We start from the raw sequence: 20000 nt of genomic DNA, 5'->3' as shown, positions 1-20000 counted from the left end.
ATATCTGACTACAGATCAAGAGGTCAGAGGTTCGAAACCCCTCCCACTGCGTCGCTTTGGGTAAAAGCGCCTACTCAATGAATGCATGTCTGTCTGTCTCCAGTGCTCACAGCACAATAGGTCTTTAGAGAGAGCTCTACCTGTTGTCTGCAGCGCTGCATTAGTGGAATGGAAGGTCATTTGTTTAATGCATCTCTCTGAGGGAGAGAGGAAGAAGGAGAGAGACAGAGAGAGAGACAGAGACAGAGAGACAAAGAGAGAGAGACAGAAAGAGAGAGTGTGTGAGAGAGAGAGAGAGAGAGAGAGAGAGAGAGAGAGAGAGAGAGAGACATAGACAGAGAGAGGAGCCATTAAGGTAATGTGCTCCTTCCCTGCTATCGTCCTGACAACTAAGCTTTAGTGTGGCTGTAGCCTCCAGTACATGTTATATCTCTCTGTCTCTCCCTCCACCTCTCTCTCTGTCCCTCCACCTCTCTCTCTCTGTCCCTCCACCTCTCTCTCTCTCTCTCTCTCCCTCCACCTCTCTCTCTCTCTCTCTCTCCCTCCACCTCTCTCTCTCTCTCCCTCCCTCCACCTCTCTCTCTCCCTCCACCTCTCTCTCTCTCCCTCCACCTCTCTGTCTCTCCCTCTCTCTCTCTCTCTCCCTCCACCTCTCTCTCTCCCTCCACCTCTCTCTCTTTCCCTCCACCTCTCTCTCTCTCCCTCCACCTCTCTCTCTCTCCCTCCACCTCTCTCTCTCTCCCTCTACCCCACCTTTCCCTCTGTCTTCTTCTCTTCCCCCCCTCCTCCCATCATGCTGGGTGTGTCGCAGCGCCGGGTGAAGATGACCATGTCGCTGGGCATGTTGAGTTGGCAGCTTCCTGTGCTGCCCACCGTTAAACGCTACATTAACCTGATCGCACCTGAGGCAAGGAGATGCACAAAGGCAACAGAGTTCTTCAGATCACGGACTTACAATGACTGGGTCTGTCTCTCTCTCTCCCCCTCCCTCTCTCTCATTGTCTCTCATTGTCTCTCTGTCTGTCACTCTGTTTTGTGTCTGTCTCTCTGTCTGTCTGTTTCTCTCTTTGTCTCTGTGCACACACACACACACACACACACACACGTGTGTATTTAATGTGTGTGATTACAGCAGTGTTTCTTCTTCTGTGTCAGTAAAGGAAGATAACCCTGTAGGCTGGAGGCTGGAGGCTGGCGCTGTGGCCCTGTGGCCCTAACTCTGAATGTGTGTGTGTGTGTGTGAGGGTGTGTGTGTCTCCCAGCTTAAACAGAAGAACCGGGTGCTGGTGGATCTTAATGTGTCCTTGGAAACTCCTCATAAAAGAGAGAGAGAGAGAGAGAGGTTGAACTCTGTCTCTGAGGGACGCGAGCAGAGGAGATGTTTTAAATCTCAACCTCAGCTTTTAACGGTCCCCCTACTGTTGTGTTACCATGGCTACGGACAGCCACAGGATCATATCCCTCCCTCACCTCCCCTCCTTCCTTCTCCCTCCATCTCCTTCCTCTCCTCCCCCGCTCCCTCTCTCTTTCTCACTCTCCCTATAAAAAATAATCGCCCGGAGTCCGAGATGAAAAAAGAAAACTGACACAGTCCATTACTTGCCGCCCCCCCCCTCCTCCCTCCTCCACTCCACACACGACTTTCTCCTTTCCTCACCCCTCCTCACCCCTCTGCCTCCTTCTCTCTGTGTAAAAAACTGCTCCTCATCTAGGTGTCAATCTGCACAGCCCGTGCTGTCGAGATACTTCAGAGAGATACTACTGGAGGGAGAGAGGGAGAGGGAGGGAGGGAGGGAGGGAGGGAGGGAGGGAGGGAGGGAGGGAGGGAGGGAGGGAGGGAGGGAGGGAGGGAGGGAGGGAGGGAGGGAGGGAGGGAGGGAGGGAGGGAGGGAGGGAGGGAGGGAGGGAGGGAGGGAGGGAGGGAGGGAGGGAGGGAGGGAGGGAGACTGTCTGTGATGGACCCGCGAGGCAGGCAGGATTACACCAACACTAAAGCCACACAGGTCGCCAAGGTGACGGACGCGTATCCACTGTGACGGACGCGTATCCAAGGTGACGGTGTCTGACAGAATCTGTCCGAGGGAGACTCAAGTTTGATCGCGTCCAGGGCGTGGAGTCTCGTCATGCGACACAGACACGAGGAACGAACCTCAGGTTTACTGCAGAGATGTAATCTGTTTCAGACGACTAATTCATTCATGAGGCCATTTTCCCTCTGTTCAATTTCTCCAAGCCATAAGCCACTTTATTAGGAGAGCAGAGCGAAGATCGTCAAGATAATGCGCCCAAGTGGTCTTATTAAAAGCTTGTATGAATAACTTTGATGGAGTACAAAAACCACAATTATTGGCTTTTGTGGGGGGGGGGGGAAGAAGGAGAAAAAAGCTTCAGTTCTCCAAGTGCTCATGGAGAGATTCGGAAATATTAAAGAGATTATTACCGCAATTCGGTACTTGAGTTGGTCTTAAAGACTTTGAGAAAGTGAGTGGTTTGAAGCTGGAGGAGGGGGGTGGAGGGGGGGGGGGCAGATATGGGTTCAGTGTTCTTAAGAGCGAGGCTGAGGGCTGAGGGGCTGAGGCCTGAAGGCTGAGGACTGAGGGGCGGGGCCAGCCAGGTAGGAGCTGACCCCGGTGGTGCGAGTGAACCTGCAGAGTGAGGGTTACCACGGCTACAGCTGAACACCTGCCTCAGTGTACACACCACCCACTAAGTAGACCAACAACATCGCCTCCAGATCTCATCATCCTCCATCACCCAGCAGAGACACACACTGCAGAGAGAGGGAGAGAGAGAGAGAGAGAGAGAGAGAGAGAGAGATATATGTGGAGCCACCTGTGGAGTAGGATGCGGAAAGATAAACACAGGGACCTCTATTCTGTTTGAACGAATCAAAGTGATCAAACAGCTCTCAGAGGAAGAGTATGAGGGGGAGAGGATGAGGGGGGAAGGAAGGGGAGGATGAGAGGGAGAGAGGGGGGAGGATGAGGGGGAGAGGATGAAGTGGAGAGGATGAAGTGGAGAGGATGAGGGGGAGAGGATGAGGGGGAGAGGATGAGGGGGAGAGGATGAGGGGGGAAGGAAGGGGAGGATGAGAGGGAGAGAGGGGGGAGGATGAGGGGGAGAGGATGAAGTGGAGAGGATGAAGTGGAGAGGATGAGGGGGAGAGGATGAGGGGGGAAGGAAGGGGAGGATGAGAGGGAGAGAGGGGGGAGGATGAGGGGGAGAGGATGAAGTGGAGAGGATGAAGTGGAGAGGATGAGGGGGAGAGGATGAGGGGGAGAGGATGAGGGGGAGAGGATGAGGGGGAGAGGATGAGGGGGAGAGGGGAGAGGATGAGGGGGAGAGGATGAGGGGGAGAGGATGAGGGGGAGAGGGGAGAGGATGAGGGGGAGAGGATGAGGGGGGAAGGAGGGGGAGGATGATGGGGAGAGAGGAGGGAGGAAGAAGTGAGGACTGTTGTTGTAAAGCAGCCTTCAGCAGGGAACACCTCCACTCCCCCCGGACTCAGAGCGAAGAGAGTCCCTAACCGCCACTACCCACCTCCCTCTGGCATCTCCGCTCTTCCCCTCACCCTGCTGGACATGGAGAGAGGAGAGGGGAGGACAGAGAGCATGGACACAGCCAAATGACCTCCATATTGCAATCTTGGCGGTGTGGTCTGCTCATTGGAACAGGAAATGGTTCTGTAGAGCCAATAACCACAGTGCTATCTAAACCATTACTGCTAGACAGGCCGGTGTGTGTGTGTGTTGGGGGGGGGGGGGGGGGGTAGAAAGTTTGGGACCAGCTGCGGTTGAAATAAAACAGATTCTTCAAACTCCCAAATCTCATCTCATCTTGTGTAAAAAAAATAAAAATAAAAAACTGTGAGAAAAATGTCTATCAAAACTTTCCAGTTTTGGGGTTGTGATAGTGGGTTTCCCTGAACTGTTTAAATAAATCCTGCTTTGACGAGCATATCCCCTCCAAGAACACAGAGACCTCAGCACAGATCATGTGAGGACTCAGACAGTCACCCCAAACACCGGGAGGTCTGTCTGGCTCCTGTGTGTGTGTGTGTGTGTTACAAGAAGACATGCCCTTTGTGACACACCGCTAGTTCTGCACTCTGCCGTCGAGAGCCCTTTCGGGAGATTTTTTCAAATATATTTTTTCAACCTCTCACCAAAATTCAATACATTCTGGGGGGGACATTTGTTTTTCAACCTTTAGAAGGGAATTCTACCCAAATTCTCTTTCTGTCAGAGCTGTTTGTCAGGACACATCGTCTGGCCTGCCTGTGAGGGGGGGGGGGGGGGCTCGCCCTGGCACCTCCAGCCCCCCCGCCCCCCTCTGACCCTCCCCCGACCCCCTCTGCCCTACTGTGCCCACTGCGCTAGGTGGCCGGGGGGGCGGTAGCGGCGGTAACCGTCTGGGACAGAAGCCACTGTGAGGAGACAGCTGGTACGCATCACTGTCACGGGCAGGGACGTAGGCGGAGAGACAGCATGTGTGTGTGTGTGTGTGTGTGTGTGTACCAGATCTAAAGCACCTCTGTACGTGGCTACAAGAATCACAACACACAACATCAACTGATGAAAGCTGTTCCGGAACGTCGTCCCCCCCCCCCCCCCCCTCCCTCTCCCCCTCCGTTTCAAACCTCCGCAGTAGACACCATCACCTGGACACAACAGATCCACCACGGCAGACTTCCATCAGCCCTCGCTCCTCCGTCAGAGAGCCGGAGAAAGTGATTTGGCGTGGATATACAGAGCGCGGGGGCCGCAGGGAGAGAGAGAGCCCCCTGTCACCTCGGGGGAGGCAGGAGAGGATGATGGGATTGCGGGGGCTGTTGGTGTGCTCTGGTGACTAAACTCTGGATCGGCTGCACACTCCACACACCCTGACGGACCTTCTAATCCTGACTGGATGTGGCTGTGTGTCTGCAAGCGCATCTCCTGCTCTGCACACACACACACACACACAACTCCTGCTCCACACACACACACCGCCACCTAACTCCTGTAATCCTGGATATCTGTAGGAAGAGGCTGTGCTGATCTTCAACCCCATAGAGGACACAAGCCTGCTAATTGATCAGATATGAGGATCAGTGTTTGGGCTCAGTGGGGGTGTGTGTGTGTGTGTGTGTGTTGTCTAAGCAGCCAGATTCTCCCTGCAGCCAGTCCAGAACAAGGGGCAGCTCTCTAATTCAATCCATCGAGCTGTATTTTGTCTGGCTAGATAAGTGCTCTAATTAATTATATTAGCGCAGGAAACTTCATTAGAAAGGCTTGCTAGGGCTTCTCATACATAAACATGCACTGTGGCAAACACAGGCACACACACAGACATGCACACACACACACACACACACACACACATCCCAACCGATCCTTCTCACAGTGAGAGGGCCAACATGCATGAACCACTGCAGTCCTTCTCTAAGGACAAGCGTCTTACTGTATGGGGATGACAGAGAGACTGACTGGAGAGAGAGGAGCTCCAGGCCGGAGGGTTGGTCTCTCCGCTTGGCGTAGGGACCCCAGAGCCCCATACGGCCGCACTGGGAGAACTATATTAACGACACGAGTACACACTTTATATCAACAGCGGGAGTCGAGGGATCAATAAGATATGCAGGCCTCCGCCCTGCAGTGAGCTGAACGAGCAGGGCTCGTTGTCTATTCACGGCGACAAGGTCTTGTTTGGCTGTAATGAGCTTCCTCATTAGGAGGGATGGAGGGAGGAAGAGGAGGAAACGGCTGGGCGATGGAAGAGGGGGAGTGTGTGTGTGTGTGGGGGGGGGGGGGTGTACGTGTGTGAGTAAGGGGGTGAGGGCAGGGGTGGACAGTAACTGATAGTTAGTTGGTTTGTGGAGTGGGGAGGGCATGGAGGGAGGGAGGGAGGGAGGGAGGGAGGGAGGGAGGGAGGGAGGGAGGGAGGGAGGGAGGGAGGGAGGGAGGGAGGGAGGGAGGGAGGGAGGGAGGGAGGGAGGGAGGGAGGGAGGGAGGGAGGGAGGGAGGGAGGGAGGGAGGGAGGGAGGGAGGGAGATCGATGGGTGAGATCCGGATACAAGAGAGACACTAGCAGGACCTAATTACTCAGACCCAGCAGGACAAACACACACACACACACACACACACACACACACACACACACGAGGCACATGGGGAGAGAAGGAATGAGAGACAACACAAGAGAAGAAGACAAAGACCAGAAGGGAAGACAGATTCTCTAATCATCCGTGGTCATTTCTTCTTATTACATCTGAAGCAGGACAGTAATGCCTGGTGTTCTACAGGAGCCAATCACAACACAGGAATATATGTCTGAATCAATTCGGGAACAAGCACAGCAACAATGACACGCGTTCTACGACTCCTCCACTTGGATTCATCCCCAAGACAAAACTTCTCTCTTTAAAATCTGTCTCTCTCTACTGAGGCAGACTAATCAGATCCTAGAAATAGTCTTTCTTCTGTTCCACTTCACAAACTCATTTGCCTCAATATACTTTCCCTCGTCTTTCTAAATGATCAGCAGTCATCTTTAATCAGCACCACTGGTGCAGAAGCGGACCTACTGAACTTTATCAATGTTTGGTTAAACAAAGCGCCGAGGATATTTAGGACCTGTTCCACTTCACACAAGCGCTCGGTAATCTTCCCGCCGTATGACAGCGAGTCGCTCTGCTTTTCTTTGTCTTTCTGGGGGCAAATATTCATCTAGAACAAGCTCAGCTTCACACACGCGAGAGAGCCGGTGCCTCTGCACCAGGAGAAATCCCAAGGAGGAGGAGGATTACATTCATTTATGTTCTGGCACGTTCTGAGCGGGGAAGAGGCTGTTTGAGATAGCGCTGTGGACGCTGTGCGACGTGGTGGCTCTGCATGCTAAACCCGGACGCCAGGGGAGAAGCCGATCAGAGAGGGGAGAGAGAGATGGCAATTACCAGACGTTCCAGCTCATCACAGCCCGCCTCCATCCAGAGACTGCTCATGTGTCTCACTGGGAGATGACACCATTTATCATCGTATGGTCCCGTCTGCTCCTCCACAGACAGTTGAGGACTTCAGAGGTGGCTGCTGGTTGAGGATGAACGTCCACCATCTTAGATTGGTGCTCCTTCCTTCCCTCCTTCTCTCTCTCCCTCTTTCCCTCGCTTCCTCTCTCCATCTTGTCATGAGTGCAGTTCTTTGCAGTTCGACAGTCAAAAGATCCGGCTCTCAACCAAGAAAACGGGTTCCAGCATAGAACCAACCTGGCTCTATACCTTGTGTTTATGGAGACAGAACTCTTCACACTCACCACACACACACACCCTGCCCCAGAAGAAGAAAACCCTGGATGACACACTGAGAAGCTCTTTACAAGTCAAACTCCTCAAGCCCTAAGAGTATACAGTAGATTGACTGTGTATCACAGGCAAATTAAAGGAAATGGAGAGAGATGGGGGATGGGAGAGAGAGAGAGAGAGAGAGAGAGAGAGAGAGAGAGAGAGAGAGAGAGCAGCTCACATCAGGCGTTAGGGTGTTGGCGGGCTTTACTCCTCTCCCTCCCTTCCTCTTCTCACCTCCTCTTTCCTCTCCTCCTCCCCATTCTCCTCTGCTCTCTATGCTGTGTTAGATGTTAGATGTGTTTCTGAAAGGGCTCATTAGATCTCAGAGTGTCTGAGAAGATGAAATCTAGGTGTGTCATGGTTGTCTAACCTTAGTGCTACATTACACCTAAGATGCTACACCGGTGACAACACACAAACACACACAAACAGGCACACACGTTCCACACACACACCAACACATTTCCTTCCCCGTTGAACAGGTGTATAAACACTCTCTAAAACATCCTCACCCAAAAAAAATGCTCCGCCATTTTGTATTTTCCACGTCGACGGGTCAGACTGTCGCCTAGGTTTCCCAGATCCATCCCAGCCCCGTCTCCGCGGTAACTCCCCTGGCTGTGGAGTGTGTCTCAGTGGACTAAGCTGCAGCCTGATTCTATTACTGCTCTGACCGGCCTCGTGTAAACCCACTGTCCTCACCGCTACCTCTGTGAGGGCTGGACCTCGGCATGATCCGGGTCAGGGAGGGGGCAGGATTTGTAATCTGAGATTATTCGCCTAATGGTAATCAGAGATATTCCTAACGCAGGTTATACTTTGGGAAGGCACCCTTGCGTTTTGACACCAGGACTGTTCTGTTAACTGCACATCTGGCTGGGGTCCGTGTATGTGTGTGTGTGTGGGGGGGTCTGTTGTTAGTGGTGATCTTTAACTGTAATCTCTTAATGCAGAGAGAAGAGACAGCAGATAGGAGAGAGAGAGAGAGAGAGAGAGAGAGAGAGAGGGAGGAGCTGGAGCTGAGGGTGTCAGCGTCGGAACATTCCCATCCTTCATTCTGTCTCTCTCAGCCCGCCTGTAGATGTGTGTGTGTTTAAGTATGTATACATGCATGTGTGTGTGTGGTAGTGTGTGTGTGTGTTAGTGTGTGTGTGTGTTAGTGTACCACCAAATGAAGGTGGATGACGCGGCACCTTTTAACATGTCCCTGGCTGGTATTGATCACATCATCTGAGGGAGAGGAGGAGAGACAGCAGTCTAAACAGCAGAGCGCACACACTACTACCTACAATCAATACACCATGAGACAGAGGAGGGGGGAGGGGAGGAGGGAGAGGAGGGGAAGGAGGTAGAGGAATAAGGAGAGGAGGAGGAAGAGGAGGAGGAAGGAGAGGAGGAGAAACAGCAGTCTAAACAGCAGAGCGCACAGACTACTCCTGACTATCAATAAACCAGGAGACAGAGGAGGGGGGAGGGGAGGAGGCAGAGGGGTGGAGAGGAGGGAGGAGGAAGGCAGGCGGAGGGGGAGTACAGGAGGAGGGGGAGGGGAGGAGGCAGAGGGGTGGAGAGCAGGGAGGAGGAAGGCAGGCGGAGGGGGAGTAGAGGAGGAGGGGAAGGGGAGGAGGCAGAGGGGTGGAGAGGAGGGAGGAGGAAGGCAGGCGGAGGGGGAGTAGAGGAGGAGGGGAAGGGGAGGAGGCAGAGGGGTGGAGAGGAGGGAGGAGGAAGGCAGGCGGAGGGGGAGTAGAGGAGGAGGGGAAGGGGAGGAGGCAGAGGGGTGGAGAGGAGGGAGGAGGAAGGCAGGCGGAGGGGGAGTAGAGGAGGAGGGGAAGGGGAGGAGGCAGAGGGGTGGAGAGGAGGGAGGAGGAAGGCAGGCGGAGGGGGAGTAGAGGAGGAGGGGAAGGGGAGGAGGGAGGGGTTGTGGAGAGTAGGGGAGGGGAAGAGGAAGACAATAGAGGAGGAGGAGAGGAGGGGTAAAAATGAAAGAGCTGAAGAGGTGTGAAACAGGGAGAGAGAGGGAGAGAGCGAGGTGGCAGAGCGAGAGAGGTGGGAGAGCGAGAGCGATACACAGAAGGTGAAAATAGCCTGAGAGGTAACGAAAGTGTCTGAGTAGTTAGTAGGTGGAGAGAGAGAGAGCGTGAGAAGAGAGAGAGAGAGAGAGAGAGAGAGAGAGAGAGAGAGAGAGAGAGAGAGAGAGAGAGAGAGAGAGAGAGAGAGAGAGACAGAGAGAGAGAGAGAGAGAGAGAGAGAGAGAGAGAGAGAGAGAGAGAGACAGAGAGAGAGAGAGAGAGAGAGAGAGAGATCAATTAGAAGGCGAGAGCAAGTGAGGGAAAAGAGTGAAAAGTCAGTTAGTGATTGAGAAGCCCAGAATAGCGGGAGAACAATCTTGCTAGCACACGTCATGCAAACTCGCTAACAGCAAGCTAACTCACAGGCCGCACTTACGACTGGAAAATCACCAGAGATTCCTTTACACAGATGAAACTGTTTAAATGTTGATAATATACCCAGAGTAAATGTTTGTCAGGTCAACAGCTTATTGTTCACTCCTATTCTGCTTTCATCACTTGCATTCTTGTCGTATCCTCCTCTCTCTCTGATCTCTGTGTTAAACTCCCCTCTCATTCCTCTTCACACTATCTTTATTTAGACTTTCGTCTTTACCCTCCCTCCCTCTCCTTCCTCGCTAGAAGGCTAAACAGTATCTGACAACTTGGACACTTTGATTTGATCTGAAATAGTCGAGGATGACAGCGATGGGAGAAGGCTCCAACCGTTCCTGTTGGTTAAGATTATCTAGTCAGCCACCGGGTGTCAATTCAGCTTACAAGCACAGTGCAGGGACTTGCATCCATACTGATTACACAGCTGATTCATTAATGAAGCCGTTATTTTGAAGGATAGTCACCTCGCCAGCTGCCATCGTCTCTCGTCGCTATGGCGATTAACACCTGGGAAACGGGATAAAATGACAGCCTTCGTGACTAATCTCTTTAATTACGGTGAGCCGCGGGCACAGGTATATTCCCTGGCCTCCCTACTAGGATGAAACGAGCCACGAAGCAGGATGCTAGCCCGAGGTTAGCTGTGTTTACACGGTCGGTTCACCCCAGACCAAGCCTTCCACCGAGGGAATGGACGGCGGCTTATTAGCGTTAGCCCCGGGGCTAAGTGTGAGTCAGCTAAAACCGCAGGGCTGTAGGCCTGGGGCTACTGTAGCATGGAGCGGTTAGCCTGGCTCGTTTTCCATCTCTGTGGTTGTGGACGGTAAAGGCTCGTTCACACCAAGGACCATAACGAGAACTGTAACTAAAACGGTAATAACAATATTTGCGTCCACACCAACCTCGGCGATTAGCATCTCCGCAATGTCGTCTGACATTTTAAATGCGCCAGCGCTAAACTCTGATGGATTCTGATTGGTTGTCAATGTTTTATAGTTCATTAGCTGAAAAAAAATAAACCGGCCAGCAATAGTTTTGAAAGTGATCCTAACGACATTGTTCCGCTGCATAGTATAGTTGTCGTTATCGTTGTGGTGTCGACTCTTATATTCTTAAAAAAATATATAACGATTTTTAAAATGACATCTATAAAGTTATAGTTCTCGTTATCGTCCTTGGTGTGAAAGGGCCGTTCGGGAGGGTTCGGGCTGCTGGTGTAGATGACAGCATGGCTGACTGTGCGTCTGTCTCTGAGTTCATGAGAAAAGACAAGAGTGTATGGCTGCAGCTTGCAGCCTCTCGCCTCATGCCCTCCCGTCTCATGCCTGTACTTTTCAAAATAAAAGCTTGTCTGGTCCGCTATTTCTCCTTCCTACTTTGGTGTAGGCTACGAGTTTTTTTTTAAAGCTTAACTACAAACTAAAATCCTTTCTATGGCTGCAGCCTGGGAGGCCCGGTTGAGTTTCGGCGTCACAACGACGGTTGAGGTTAGGATTAGTTTAAGGCCAGGAGTCATAGCAGAGGTCGAGGTTTCGGCATAACCACGACGGTTGGGGGACAATGATGGTCGGTACAGCACACCGTGCATGTTGTCATCTGCGGTGTGTTCTTTTTTTTAAAGACACTGATGTGTACCTCAAGGAAAATCACAAAAAGAAACCATCAAAGTCTGCAACCATAAATTGCTCTACGTAACGTTAGCTAATATTCGCTAACAAATGTCAACATACAACGCTGATGCAGTTTTAAATGAAGGTCATCGCAGGTTTCATCAACTATACGTTAACATCAGGGACAGAACAATAACATCCAGAAATTAGCGAATAATATATAGATAAAAAAATAAAAAAAACAGTTTTTCAATTTATTGCAACAAACGTGCTCACACACTTACATTTAAATGTAAATAATTCGCGATTTAGTATTTTTGACCCTCTGAAATTACTGTTGGAGAGCTTGGGCATGAGACAGGAGGGCATAAGACAGGAGGCTGGGGGAGTGTCTCAACCGGGAATGAGACACAGTTTGGCCCCTCTTATCCTCCCTCTTACCCTCCCTCCTCACCCCCCCCCCCCCCTCTCTGTGTCTCTCTCTACCTCTATCTACCTCTACCTCCCTGTCTCTCTACCTCTCTCTACCTCCCTGTCTCTCTACCTCTCTGTCTGTCTAACTCTCGGTCTCTGTCTTTCTCTCTCTGTCGCTCTGTCTCTACCTCTCTCTCTCACAGACACACACAAACCCCTGGATATGCTCCTGTGGAGCCACTGACCCAGAACAAAAGAGAGAACCATTTGTCCAATTAAGCCAGCTACTTAATTACACATGAAGGGCAGAGTCTAGCGCACAAGCACGCACACCCTTTGAAGAAGAGAGCCGGTCCTTGTCAGTGCTTGATCCCGGATAAACCTCGGCCCAAGTTCAAGAGAGAGCGGGCGATTAAGAGCCAGACAGAGAGAGGAAAAAGAGAAAAAGAGATGTACAGAAATGACAACAGCAGTGGGGAGGAAGGGGATGGGTGCAGAGAGCGTGTGTGTGTCTGTGTGTGTGTGTGTCTGTGTGTGTGTCTGTGTGTGTGTGTCTGTCTGTGTGTGTCTGTCTGTGTGTGTCTGTCTGTGTGTGTGTGTGAGTGTGTGTGTGTGTGTGTGTCTGTGTGTGTGTGTGTGTGTGTGTGTGTGTGTGTGTGTGTCTGTGTGTGTGTGTGTGTGTGAGTGTGAGTGTGTGTGTGTCAGGGCAACCTTCTACTGTGCATTTCCAGCGACTTTCAGGGTTGAGATAAGCAGAGCTTAGCCCCCTCAACAAGATCACCATAATCTGCCGGTGCTTTCTACAACACAGTGAGATCGTCAGGATGAAACCATGACATCGTTGGTGAGAAGACGGACCCTGGGAACCCTTGTTCATACTGGACAACTGTTCACACACACACAGACACACAGACACCCACACAGGGACACACACAGACAAACACAAGCATGAAGCATCTACGAACATCACAGGAATAATTTGCACATGCATGAACAGCATTTAGTCTGACCAGCCCTGAGATCATTCAGTGATCTGTGAGTTCCAAGCCCACAGTGACACATGCAGCCAAGCAGACACTCACCTCAACTCAGTTACTAGCTCTGCTTGTGTGTTTATGAGCCTCTGTGTGTGTGTGTGTGTGTGTGTGTGTGTGTGTGTGCTTCTGTGTGTTTACTTACAGGCTCATGGATGAGAGTGATTATTCGGCTAATGGAGCACAATTAGAGGGCCACTTATCTGTTAAACCCTGTCAACAAAGAGGAGGGCGGGGGGCCGGGCAGGGCAGGGCAGGACAGGGGCGCTGGAGTGTGAACACAGAGCCACTGGTCTGAGAACAGACACTGTCACATGGAGAAGCCAAAGAGAACACTGTGGAGGACACAGAAGGGTGAGGAGGGGGCGTTGGGACGTGGGGGAGATGGAAGGAGGAGCTGTGATTGGGGAAATAGTCTTGGCGACATGTCTCTCTTCTTTGCTCAGTTTCTCTCCGTCTGTCTCTGTCTGTCTCTCTGTCGCACGCTCGCACGGAGGAATAGGCAATGGTCAACTCTAACAAAGGCTGGCACACATCCTAGAGGCGAGAGACAGATCGATCTCCTGCATCTTTACTTGGGTCTTGGAATTAGAAGCTCTCATTGATTTCCACTTGATGCCCTGTGCCGACAGTAGCTTCCCTTCTCTAGGACAATACAAACACCACCAGCCGGTTCGGCCGGCCCCGAGGTGATCACTTCACAGAGAGATTTCTGTTCATTCTATTCAAGCACACACCCCTACACACACACGTACACACACACACACACACGTACACACACACACAATCAATCCCCGGCCTCAAAGCCCCAGCCCTGCTATCTCCCAGATCCCAGGGTGTCTAATCCAATCAGCATTTAAATGATGGAGTTAATAAACGCGTGTGTGAGGCTGTGCTGTGATGTTCCTATGAAAGAGAGCCTGAGTGTTAGTGTGTATGAGAGCGTGAGAGACAAGAGAGAGAGAAAGAGAGAGGGAGAGAGAGTGGGAGATAGAGAGCAAGAGACAGAGAGAGAGAGGGGGCGAGGGAGAGAGAGACAAAGAGAGGGAGACAGAGAGCGAGAGTGAGGCAGAGAGAGAGAGCAAGAGAGAGAGAGAGAGATAGAGAGGGGAAAACAGGGAAGGCCAGCCACTCTTCCTCGGTGTGTGATTGGATGCGATGTGGCAGGGCAGGCTTAATCACACACCGAGAATGAGTAAACACCCAGAGAAACAGGAGGCAGAGATGAAAAATGAATGACTTCCATTAAATATCGGAAAGGCGACCCTTCTCACCCCTCTCCCGTCTACCACAGGCTAAAAGCACGCCAGCTGAACACGCATTTCCTCATTGTTAAAACGCCTACTTTGCTACACCTACGCTTGATGGGGAACGTCAGCGTTTAACAGCTGAATATTTCATGGGTTTGGGTTTCCTGGGTGAGGCGTGACAGGGTCTCTCTCGCTCTTGTCTCTCTCAGGGACACACAGATGAACCCATCTGGAGACAGTCTTGACCTGCCAGCTTCTGTGTGTGTGTGTGTCTGACAGTGCTTTTGTGTTTGTTCAACTCTGTGTGTGTTTGTGTGAGCATGCATGTGTGTGTCCTGATGATGGATCTCATCTGAAGGAGTGTCAACCAGGGTGTCAACCTCTCCACCTCTCTCTCCCCCTCCCTCCCTCCCTCCCTCCCTCTCTCTCTCTCCCCCCTCCCTCTCTCCCCCCTCTCTCTCCCCTAGGCCTTTGTCACATCCTGTCATTCCTCCTCCTCCACCCCCTCCTAGCTGATTACAGAGCTGGTTTCAAGCTGTTTTACTGAGTGGTTTCTGCCTGGTTCCTAGCTCATTGCAGACCGGTTCCTCGCTGGTTCCAGGCTGTTTCCTGACAGTTCGGCTGCTGCCCTCTGATTAACACGCTGGCCAGGATCATCACAGGAGGTAAACACAAGGCTAACCCTCTCCACCCTTCCCTTCACACTCTCTCAACCTCATTAGCCCCTGCATACCATCAGGATCATTACTGCATTACCTTGACAGCAGGAGGCCAGTGTCAACCCCACTGTTAGCTTGCTAATGACATGACGTCCCTCTGGCTGAGAGAGGTGAGCCTGGAGAGACACTGGGTCCTTCCTGTCTCTTAGCCTGCTAGCTTGCTAGTCTCTTAGCCTGCTAGCTTGCTAGTCTCTTAGCCTGCTAGCTTGCTAGTCTCTTAGCCTGCTAGCTTGCTAGTCTCTTATTCTGCTAGCTTGCTAGTCTCTTAGCCTGCTAGCTTGCTAGTCTCTTAGCCTGCTAGCTTGCTAGTCTCCTAGCCTGCTAACTTGCTAAACTCTTAGCCTGCTAGCTTGTTGTTCTTCTGAGGGAAGTACTTGAGATAGTGTTAGCGTTTGGTTTGACGTGGTGGTCCCTATCTGAAGGCGAGTGGAACCAGATGATCTGAGAGAGAGTTGATCTCTCTTTTAATGATCCTCTCAGAGCACAGAGCTGCTACTGGAGCAGGCAAGAGTACCCACACTCACACAGCTACACACTCAGGCACGCACACACACACACACACACACCCTCTCACACACACACAGAAAACGGCTAAATGGATTCTGTAGAACGCTGGAGCTGGCTTTCATTGTGACCACAGCTCTTCATTAAATCAGCTGTTCCAGGAAGAGTGGGAGAGGGAGAGGTGGGGGAGAGAGGGAGGGAGGGGGAGAGGAGGATAGCCCCATCTCCAGGGAGCCCTCAGAAGAGAGGGATGAGATGAACAAAGAGAAGAGAGAGAGACAGCTAAACAGGGATAGGTCAGGTGAGGTCACAGAGGAACTACCAGAGAGCAGGAAATGCACACCGGATCAATCCTGTCAGGAGGTTTATTAAAAAACAAGGTTTATTAAAAAAACATTTCATCAGCCCTCTGTGAGTCGCTGAAAGCATTCACCCTTCACCCCTCTCCCTCCCCCTCTCCCTCTCCCTCTCCCTCTTTCACCCTCTTTTCATTGTGAAGTCAGGGTTCACGGGGGGGGGGGGGGGGAACAGGAAGTGACATCACCGGAAAGTCCAATGCCGGTGGGGGATTTTGGATTATGCAAATGAGGAATGGAAAGTCTCCGGGGTGGGCGGGGCTTCCTGCGGCTGGCCACGCCCCCCTGATTGTGGAGCAGATTGGCTGGGGGAGGTTGTGTCTGCTAGATACAGATACAGCCTGTCCTACAAGGGGAGGGGCTGTACACCCCTCTGTGTGTGTGTGTGTATGTGTGTGTGTGTGTGTGTGTGTATTTGATTATGGAGCTACTGTGTGCCTGTCAGCTACTGATAAATGATTCCATGTTAAATATCTCCATTAAATCTCTTTTCATCAGGGGGCAAGCCCTGCCCAGTCCTGTCATTAGCATAGCAATTTACAGGACAGCTCTCAGCACTGACCAAGCAATTCCCAGGTGAACCCAACCAATTTGGGGCCAGATTAGTCGAAATTGGGCAAGGCAGGGTTTCATAATGTGTCTGATGATTGCGTCGGCGTTCAGATATAGTCTGCGCTGGCTCCTTCACAGAAGCCTGCTGGGTTTCTACAAAGCACTGACCTCCCCCCCTCAGTTCCAGGGTGAAGCTTTTCCTGGAGACTGTTGTTGGAGGCCGTATTAATCTACAAAAGCAGAGATCACCTCACCTTCTCAGCCAGGGCAGTGAAAGCACACGACAGCATTCTACGAAATATCAACTCTATTAAAAAGACAGATTTTTGTTGTTGTTGTGGTTTTGTTTGTTTGATAATAAGAAATATATTTCACACAAGTGGGACTTGGCAGTTATTTGCTGAAGCTGGATTCTGGGGTGACATGTCGGGTGTCGTCCTCCTTTGTAACGGAGAACACAGGAAGTGCTGTTTGAACGCCAAGGCAACACATCACCTCTCAAACCGACACCCTGTGCTTTTGTTAGCTCTGAATTAATTTGTGTCACACTCTCTCTCACACACACAAATACACAGGAGATAAAATCTCAGGGTGTGAGGCAGATGTGTGTGTGTGTGTGTGTTAACAGGAGATGTGCGTGTGCGTGCGTGTGTGAGAGAAGAAGAGTTGTGTAAGGACTGTGAGAAGGGGCAGAAATCATTCTTTCCTCACCACAGCACACTGTGTCTCTATGGAGATGCATTTCAATTCAGAGGGTATTAGGCTGTGCTGACTGACATTTGTGGAGATTAGACCTTAATGCACTTCCAGTAGAGGATGGCTTCCAGCAGAGCCTACAGGAAGATCCCTACCCTCCTGGATGATCCACCGGGCCCAGGAGCGCACCACAGAAGAAGACTGATAGGGCCCTGAGGTCTGGAGCCTGGACAGGAGATGTGGACTCCACTGGTACACACTCACTGAGAGAGAGGGGAATACTGGGAGGACAGATAGCAGTCTTCACTGGTGAGTATAAGGGCTAGGGAAACTCCACCAAAACACAGAGGGGGAGGGGAGGGGAGGGGAGGAGGGGCGGAGCGGAGAGGAGGAGAGGAGGGGCGTAGCGGAGTGGAGAGGAGGAAGCTTGAGGAACAGGACGTTCATGCAACTTTTAAACTGCTCTCAGACAGAACCCAGATGGCAGAGACAAGAGAGGCTGCACACTGGGCAAGCATATGTGCTCCGGTGTGTGTGTGTGTGTGTGTGTGTGTGTGTGTTAGTAGGCAGCACCGCTGTGGAGCTGCGCTTATTGGATTATATCCATCTCCCACACACACAGGAAAGAGAGTACTATCAAGGTCAGGAGCAGAGGGAATGGAGAGGAAAGAGAGAAGAGAGGAGTGAGAAGGAGAGTGAGAAGAAGGGAGAGAGAGGGGGAGGGGAGAGAGAGATAGAAAGTGAGAGAGCGAGAGAGAGAGAGAGAGAGAGAGAGAGAGAGAGAGAGAGAGAGAGAGACAGAGAGGAAAGTAAAGATGGGAGAGAGGGGAAAGAAAGGAGAGCAAGAGGAGAGAGGAGAACGAATGAGAGGAGAGAGAGAGAGTGATGTCATGCTGGCTGTCTATCTGCTTGTTGTCTCTCTCTCTGCCTGTTCCTTGTCGCTTGTTCTCTGCCTGTCTGTCTGCTTGTTTACATGCTTGTCTGTCTGCCTGCTATGGCGATGATTTCCTCAGACAGATCCACAAAAGATCCCCTTCAATCACTGTGTTTACAAATCAGATTTATGTTTCTGGAACAGGAAAATCCATCTGCATTTTCGGCATCTCGGAGGCTTGTTAAAAAGAGATATTGCAAAGCAACTTTCAATGCTTTGAGCATACCTCAAAACCTGTACGAGAATACAATAAACATTTATTTTTAATAAAACTATTTTGGGGTTGAGATAAGAGAGAAGGAGAGAAACGAAGAGACGAGAGGAGAGAGAGAGAGGGGAAAATGAGCGAGATAGACAGAGGAGAGAAAGAGACAAGGAGGGCAGAAACAAGCTTAAAAACAAGACGTCGCAAAACTTCTCTACAACCTCAGTGTTCCCCGTTGGCCAGTGCAGCAGAAATCTCATTACTGTCCCCTTGCCTCCAGAAACAGGAATATCACAGGGCTTTACATCAAAGTGCTGAGTAATGCAGGGGAAATCTGGCTGTTGTTGTGGACTGAAAAACAGCGAGAGAGCTGTGGAGAGCCTGCTCTGATGCAGGACAGGCTGGGACAGCAGGGCTGTGGAGAGGAGGGGCAGGCTTTACAAGCCTGGGGATGGATGTGTGTGTGTGTGTGTGTGGAGGGGTGGTGTGTGTGTGTGTGTGGAGGGGTGTGTGTGGGTGTGGAGGGGTGTGTGTGTTTGTGTGTGTGTGTGTGTGTGTGGAGGGGTGGAGTAAGAAAGTAAGTCACCAATAAGAAGATCAAACGCAGCAAGAAAGAGGAGGAGTCACATTGTGACATGTGTGGCTGACATGTTTATATTCTACACAGAACCCGTAAGAACACAGTTGGTGGGGATGGCTGTGTTCAGAGGTCAGCAGATGGATGTGGAGTACATTAACACACAGACCCCAGACCAGGCTGAAGAGAAGACCCCAAAGTCAGGTATGATAGACCCTGAATGTTACTTTACCCTCAAGTCAGCATGTGCACTACTTTCAAACATGTATCAGTATTTATATGATTATAATGTATGCTTGTATTAATGCTAGGGGGTCGAATGGCTGAGTGGTAAGGAAATCGGGCTACCAATGGCCATGCCAAATGATGTTGTGTCCTTGGTCAAGGCACTTCACCCTACTTGCCTCGGGGAATGTCCCTGTTCTAACTGTAAGTCGCTCTGGATAAGAGCGTCTGCTAAATGACTAAATGTGAATGTAATGTTGCATGTGTTTGTCCCTCAGAGACTGGGTCCTACAGGTGGGTCATCGTGAGCTTTGGGCTGCTGTGTGTCCTACAAGCCACTCTCAACATCTCCCTCCGTCTGGCTTTCTGTGAGTCTGGGGAATTGTAAACATTACTGTCATCACAGCAGCATCATTTAGGAGAAATTATTCTTTTAAGATGACAGAAAATATATACATTATTAATGTCAAAACAGCAATATCACACAGTTCTGCTAGTGAGCTCTTGTTTAACGCGCATACCGACAAGCCGCCCCTGAGGAAAAAGTTCCAATTGCTAAAACTGTGCAGATTATCTAGTAAAAACAGGTAACATCCTCGTTTGACTTTTGTGTTATACAACACTAAAAATAAACATCCACTTCATGTTTGTCAAAGGACAGGAGAAGTTGTACTGTCTAGTAGAATGTTTCAACCACATCTTCTGCTGTGTAAAAGTTACCTTCATGTACATTTTACAGCCAACAATCAGTTAGAGACCAGTAACACCAACCTGACCAGAGAGAAATACCAGTTACAGACCAGTAACACCATCCTGACCAGAGAGAGAGACCAGTTACAGACCAGTAACACCATCCTGACCAGAGAGAGAGACCAGTTACAGACCAGTAACACCATCCTGACCAGAGAGAGAGACCAGTTACAGACCAGTAACACCATCCTGACCAGAGAGAGAGACCAGTTACAGACCAGTAACACCATCCTGACCAGAGAGAGAGACCAGTTACAGACCAGTAACACCATCCTGGCCAGAGAGAGAGACCAGTTACAGGCCATGAACACCATCCTGACTAAAGAGAGAGCTGACCTTAAGAGGCGATGTGGTGAGTTGAAGGACTGTTTTAATATGTTGGTGTTGGTTGTATACTTTATGTCTATAAATA

General features: G+C 50.9%; 2 protein-coding genes across 11 annotated transcripts in view; one reads left to right on the top strand and one right to left on the bottom strand.

Annotated features, from left to right (window-relative positions):
- The window catches only part of vav2 (vav guanine nucleotide exchange factor 2), a 125819-nt gene that overhangs the window by 54497 nt on the left and 51322 nt on the right, over window positions 1-20000 (bottom strand). The window lies entirely within an intron of this gene.
- The window catches only part of LOC146220290 (CD209 antigen-like protein A), a 1881-nt gene continuing 610 nt past the window's right edge, over window positions 18730-20000 (top strand). Inside the window, exons 1-3 of the mRNA XM_084694238.1 lie at window positions 18730-18817; window positions 19117-19206; window positions 19578-19640. Of these exons, the coding sequence (XP_084550364.1) occupies window positions 18730-18817; window positions 19117-19206; window positions 19578-19640 (241 nt within the window). The remainder of the gene's footprint in view (window positions 18818-19116; window positions 19207-19577; window positions 19641-20000) is intronic.

Source organism: Hypomesus nipponensis, chromosome 27, assembly GCF_054491055.1.
Source record: "Hypomesus nipponensis isolate SF chromosome 27, ASM5449105v1, whole genome shotgun sequence".
Lineage (NCBI taxonomy): Eukaryota > Metazoa > Chordata > Actinopteri > Osmeriformes > Osmeridae > Hypomesus > Hypomesus nipponensis.
This window is presented reverse-complemented; position numbering and strand designations above follow the sequence as displayed.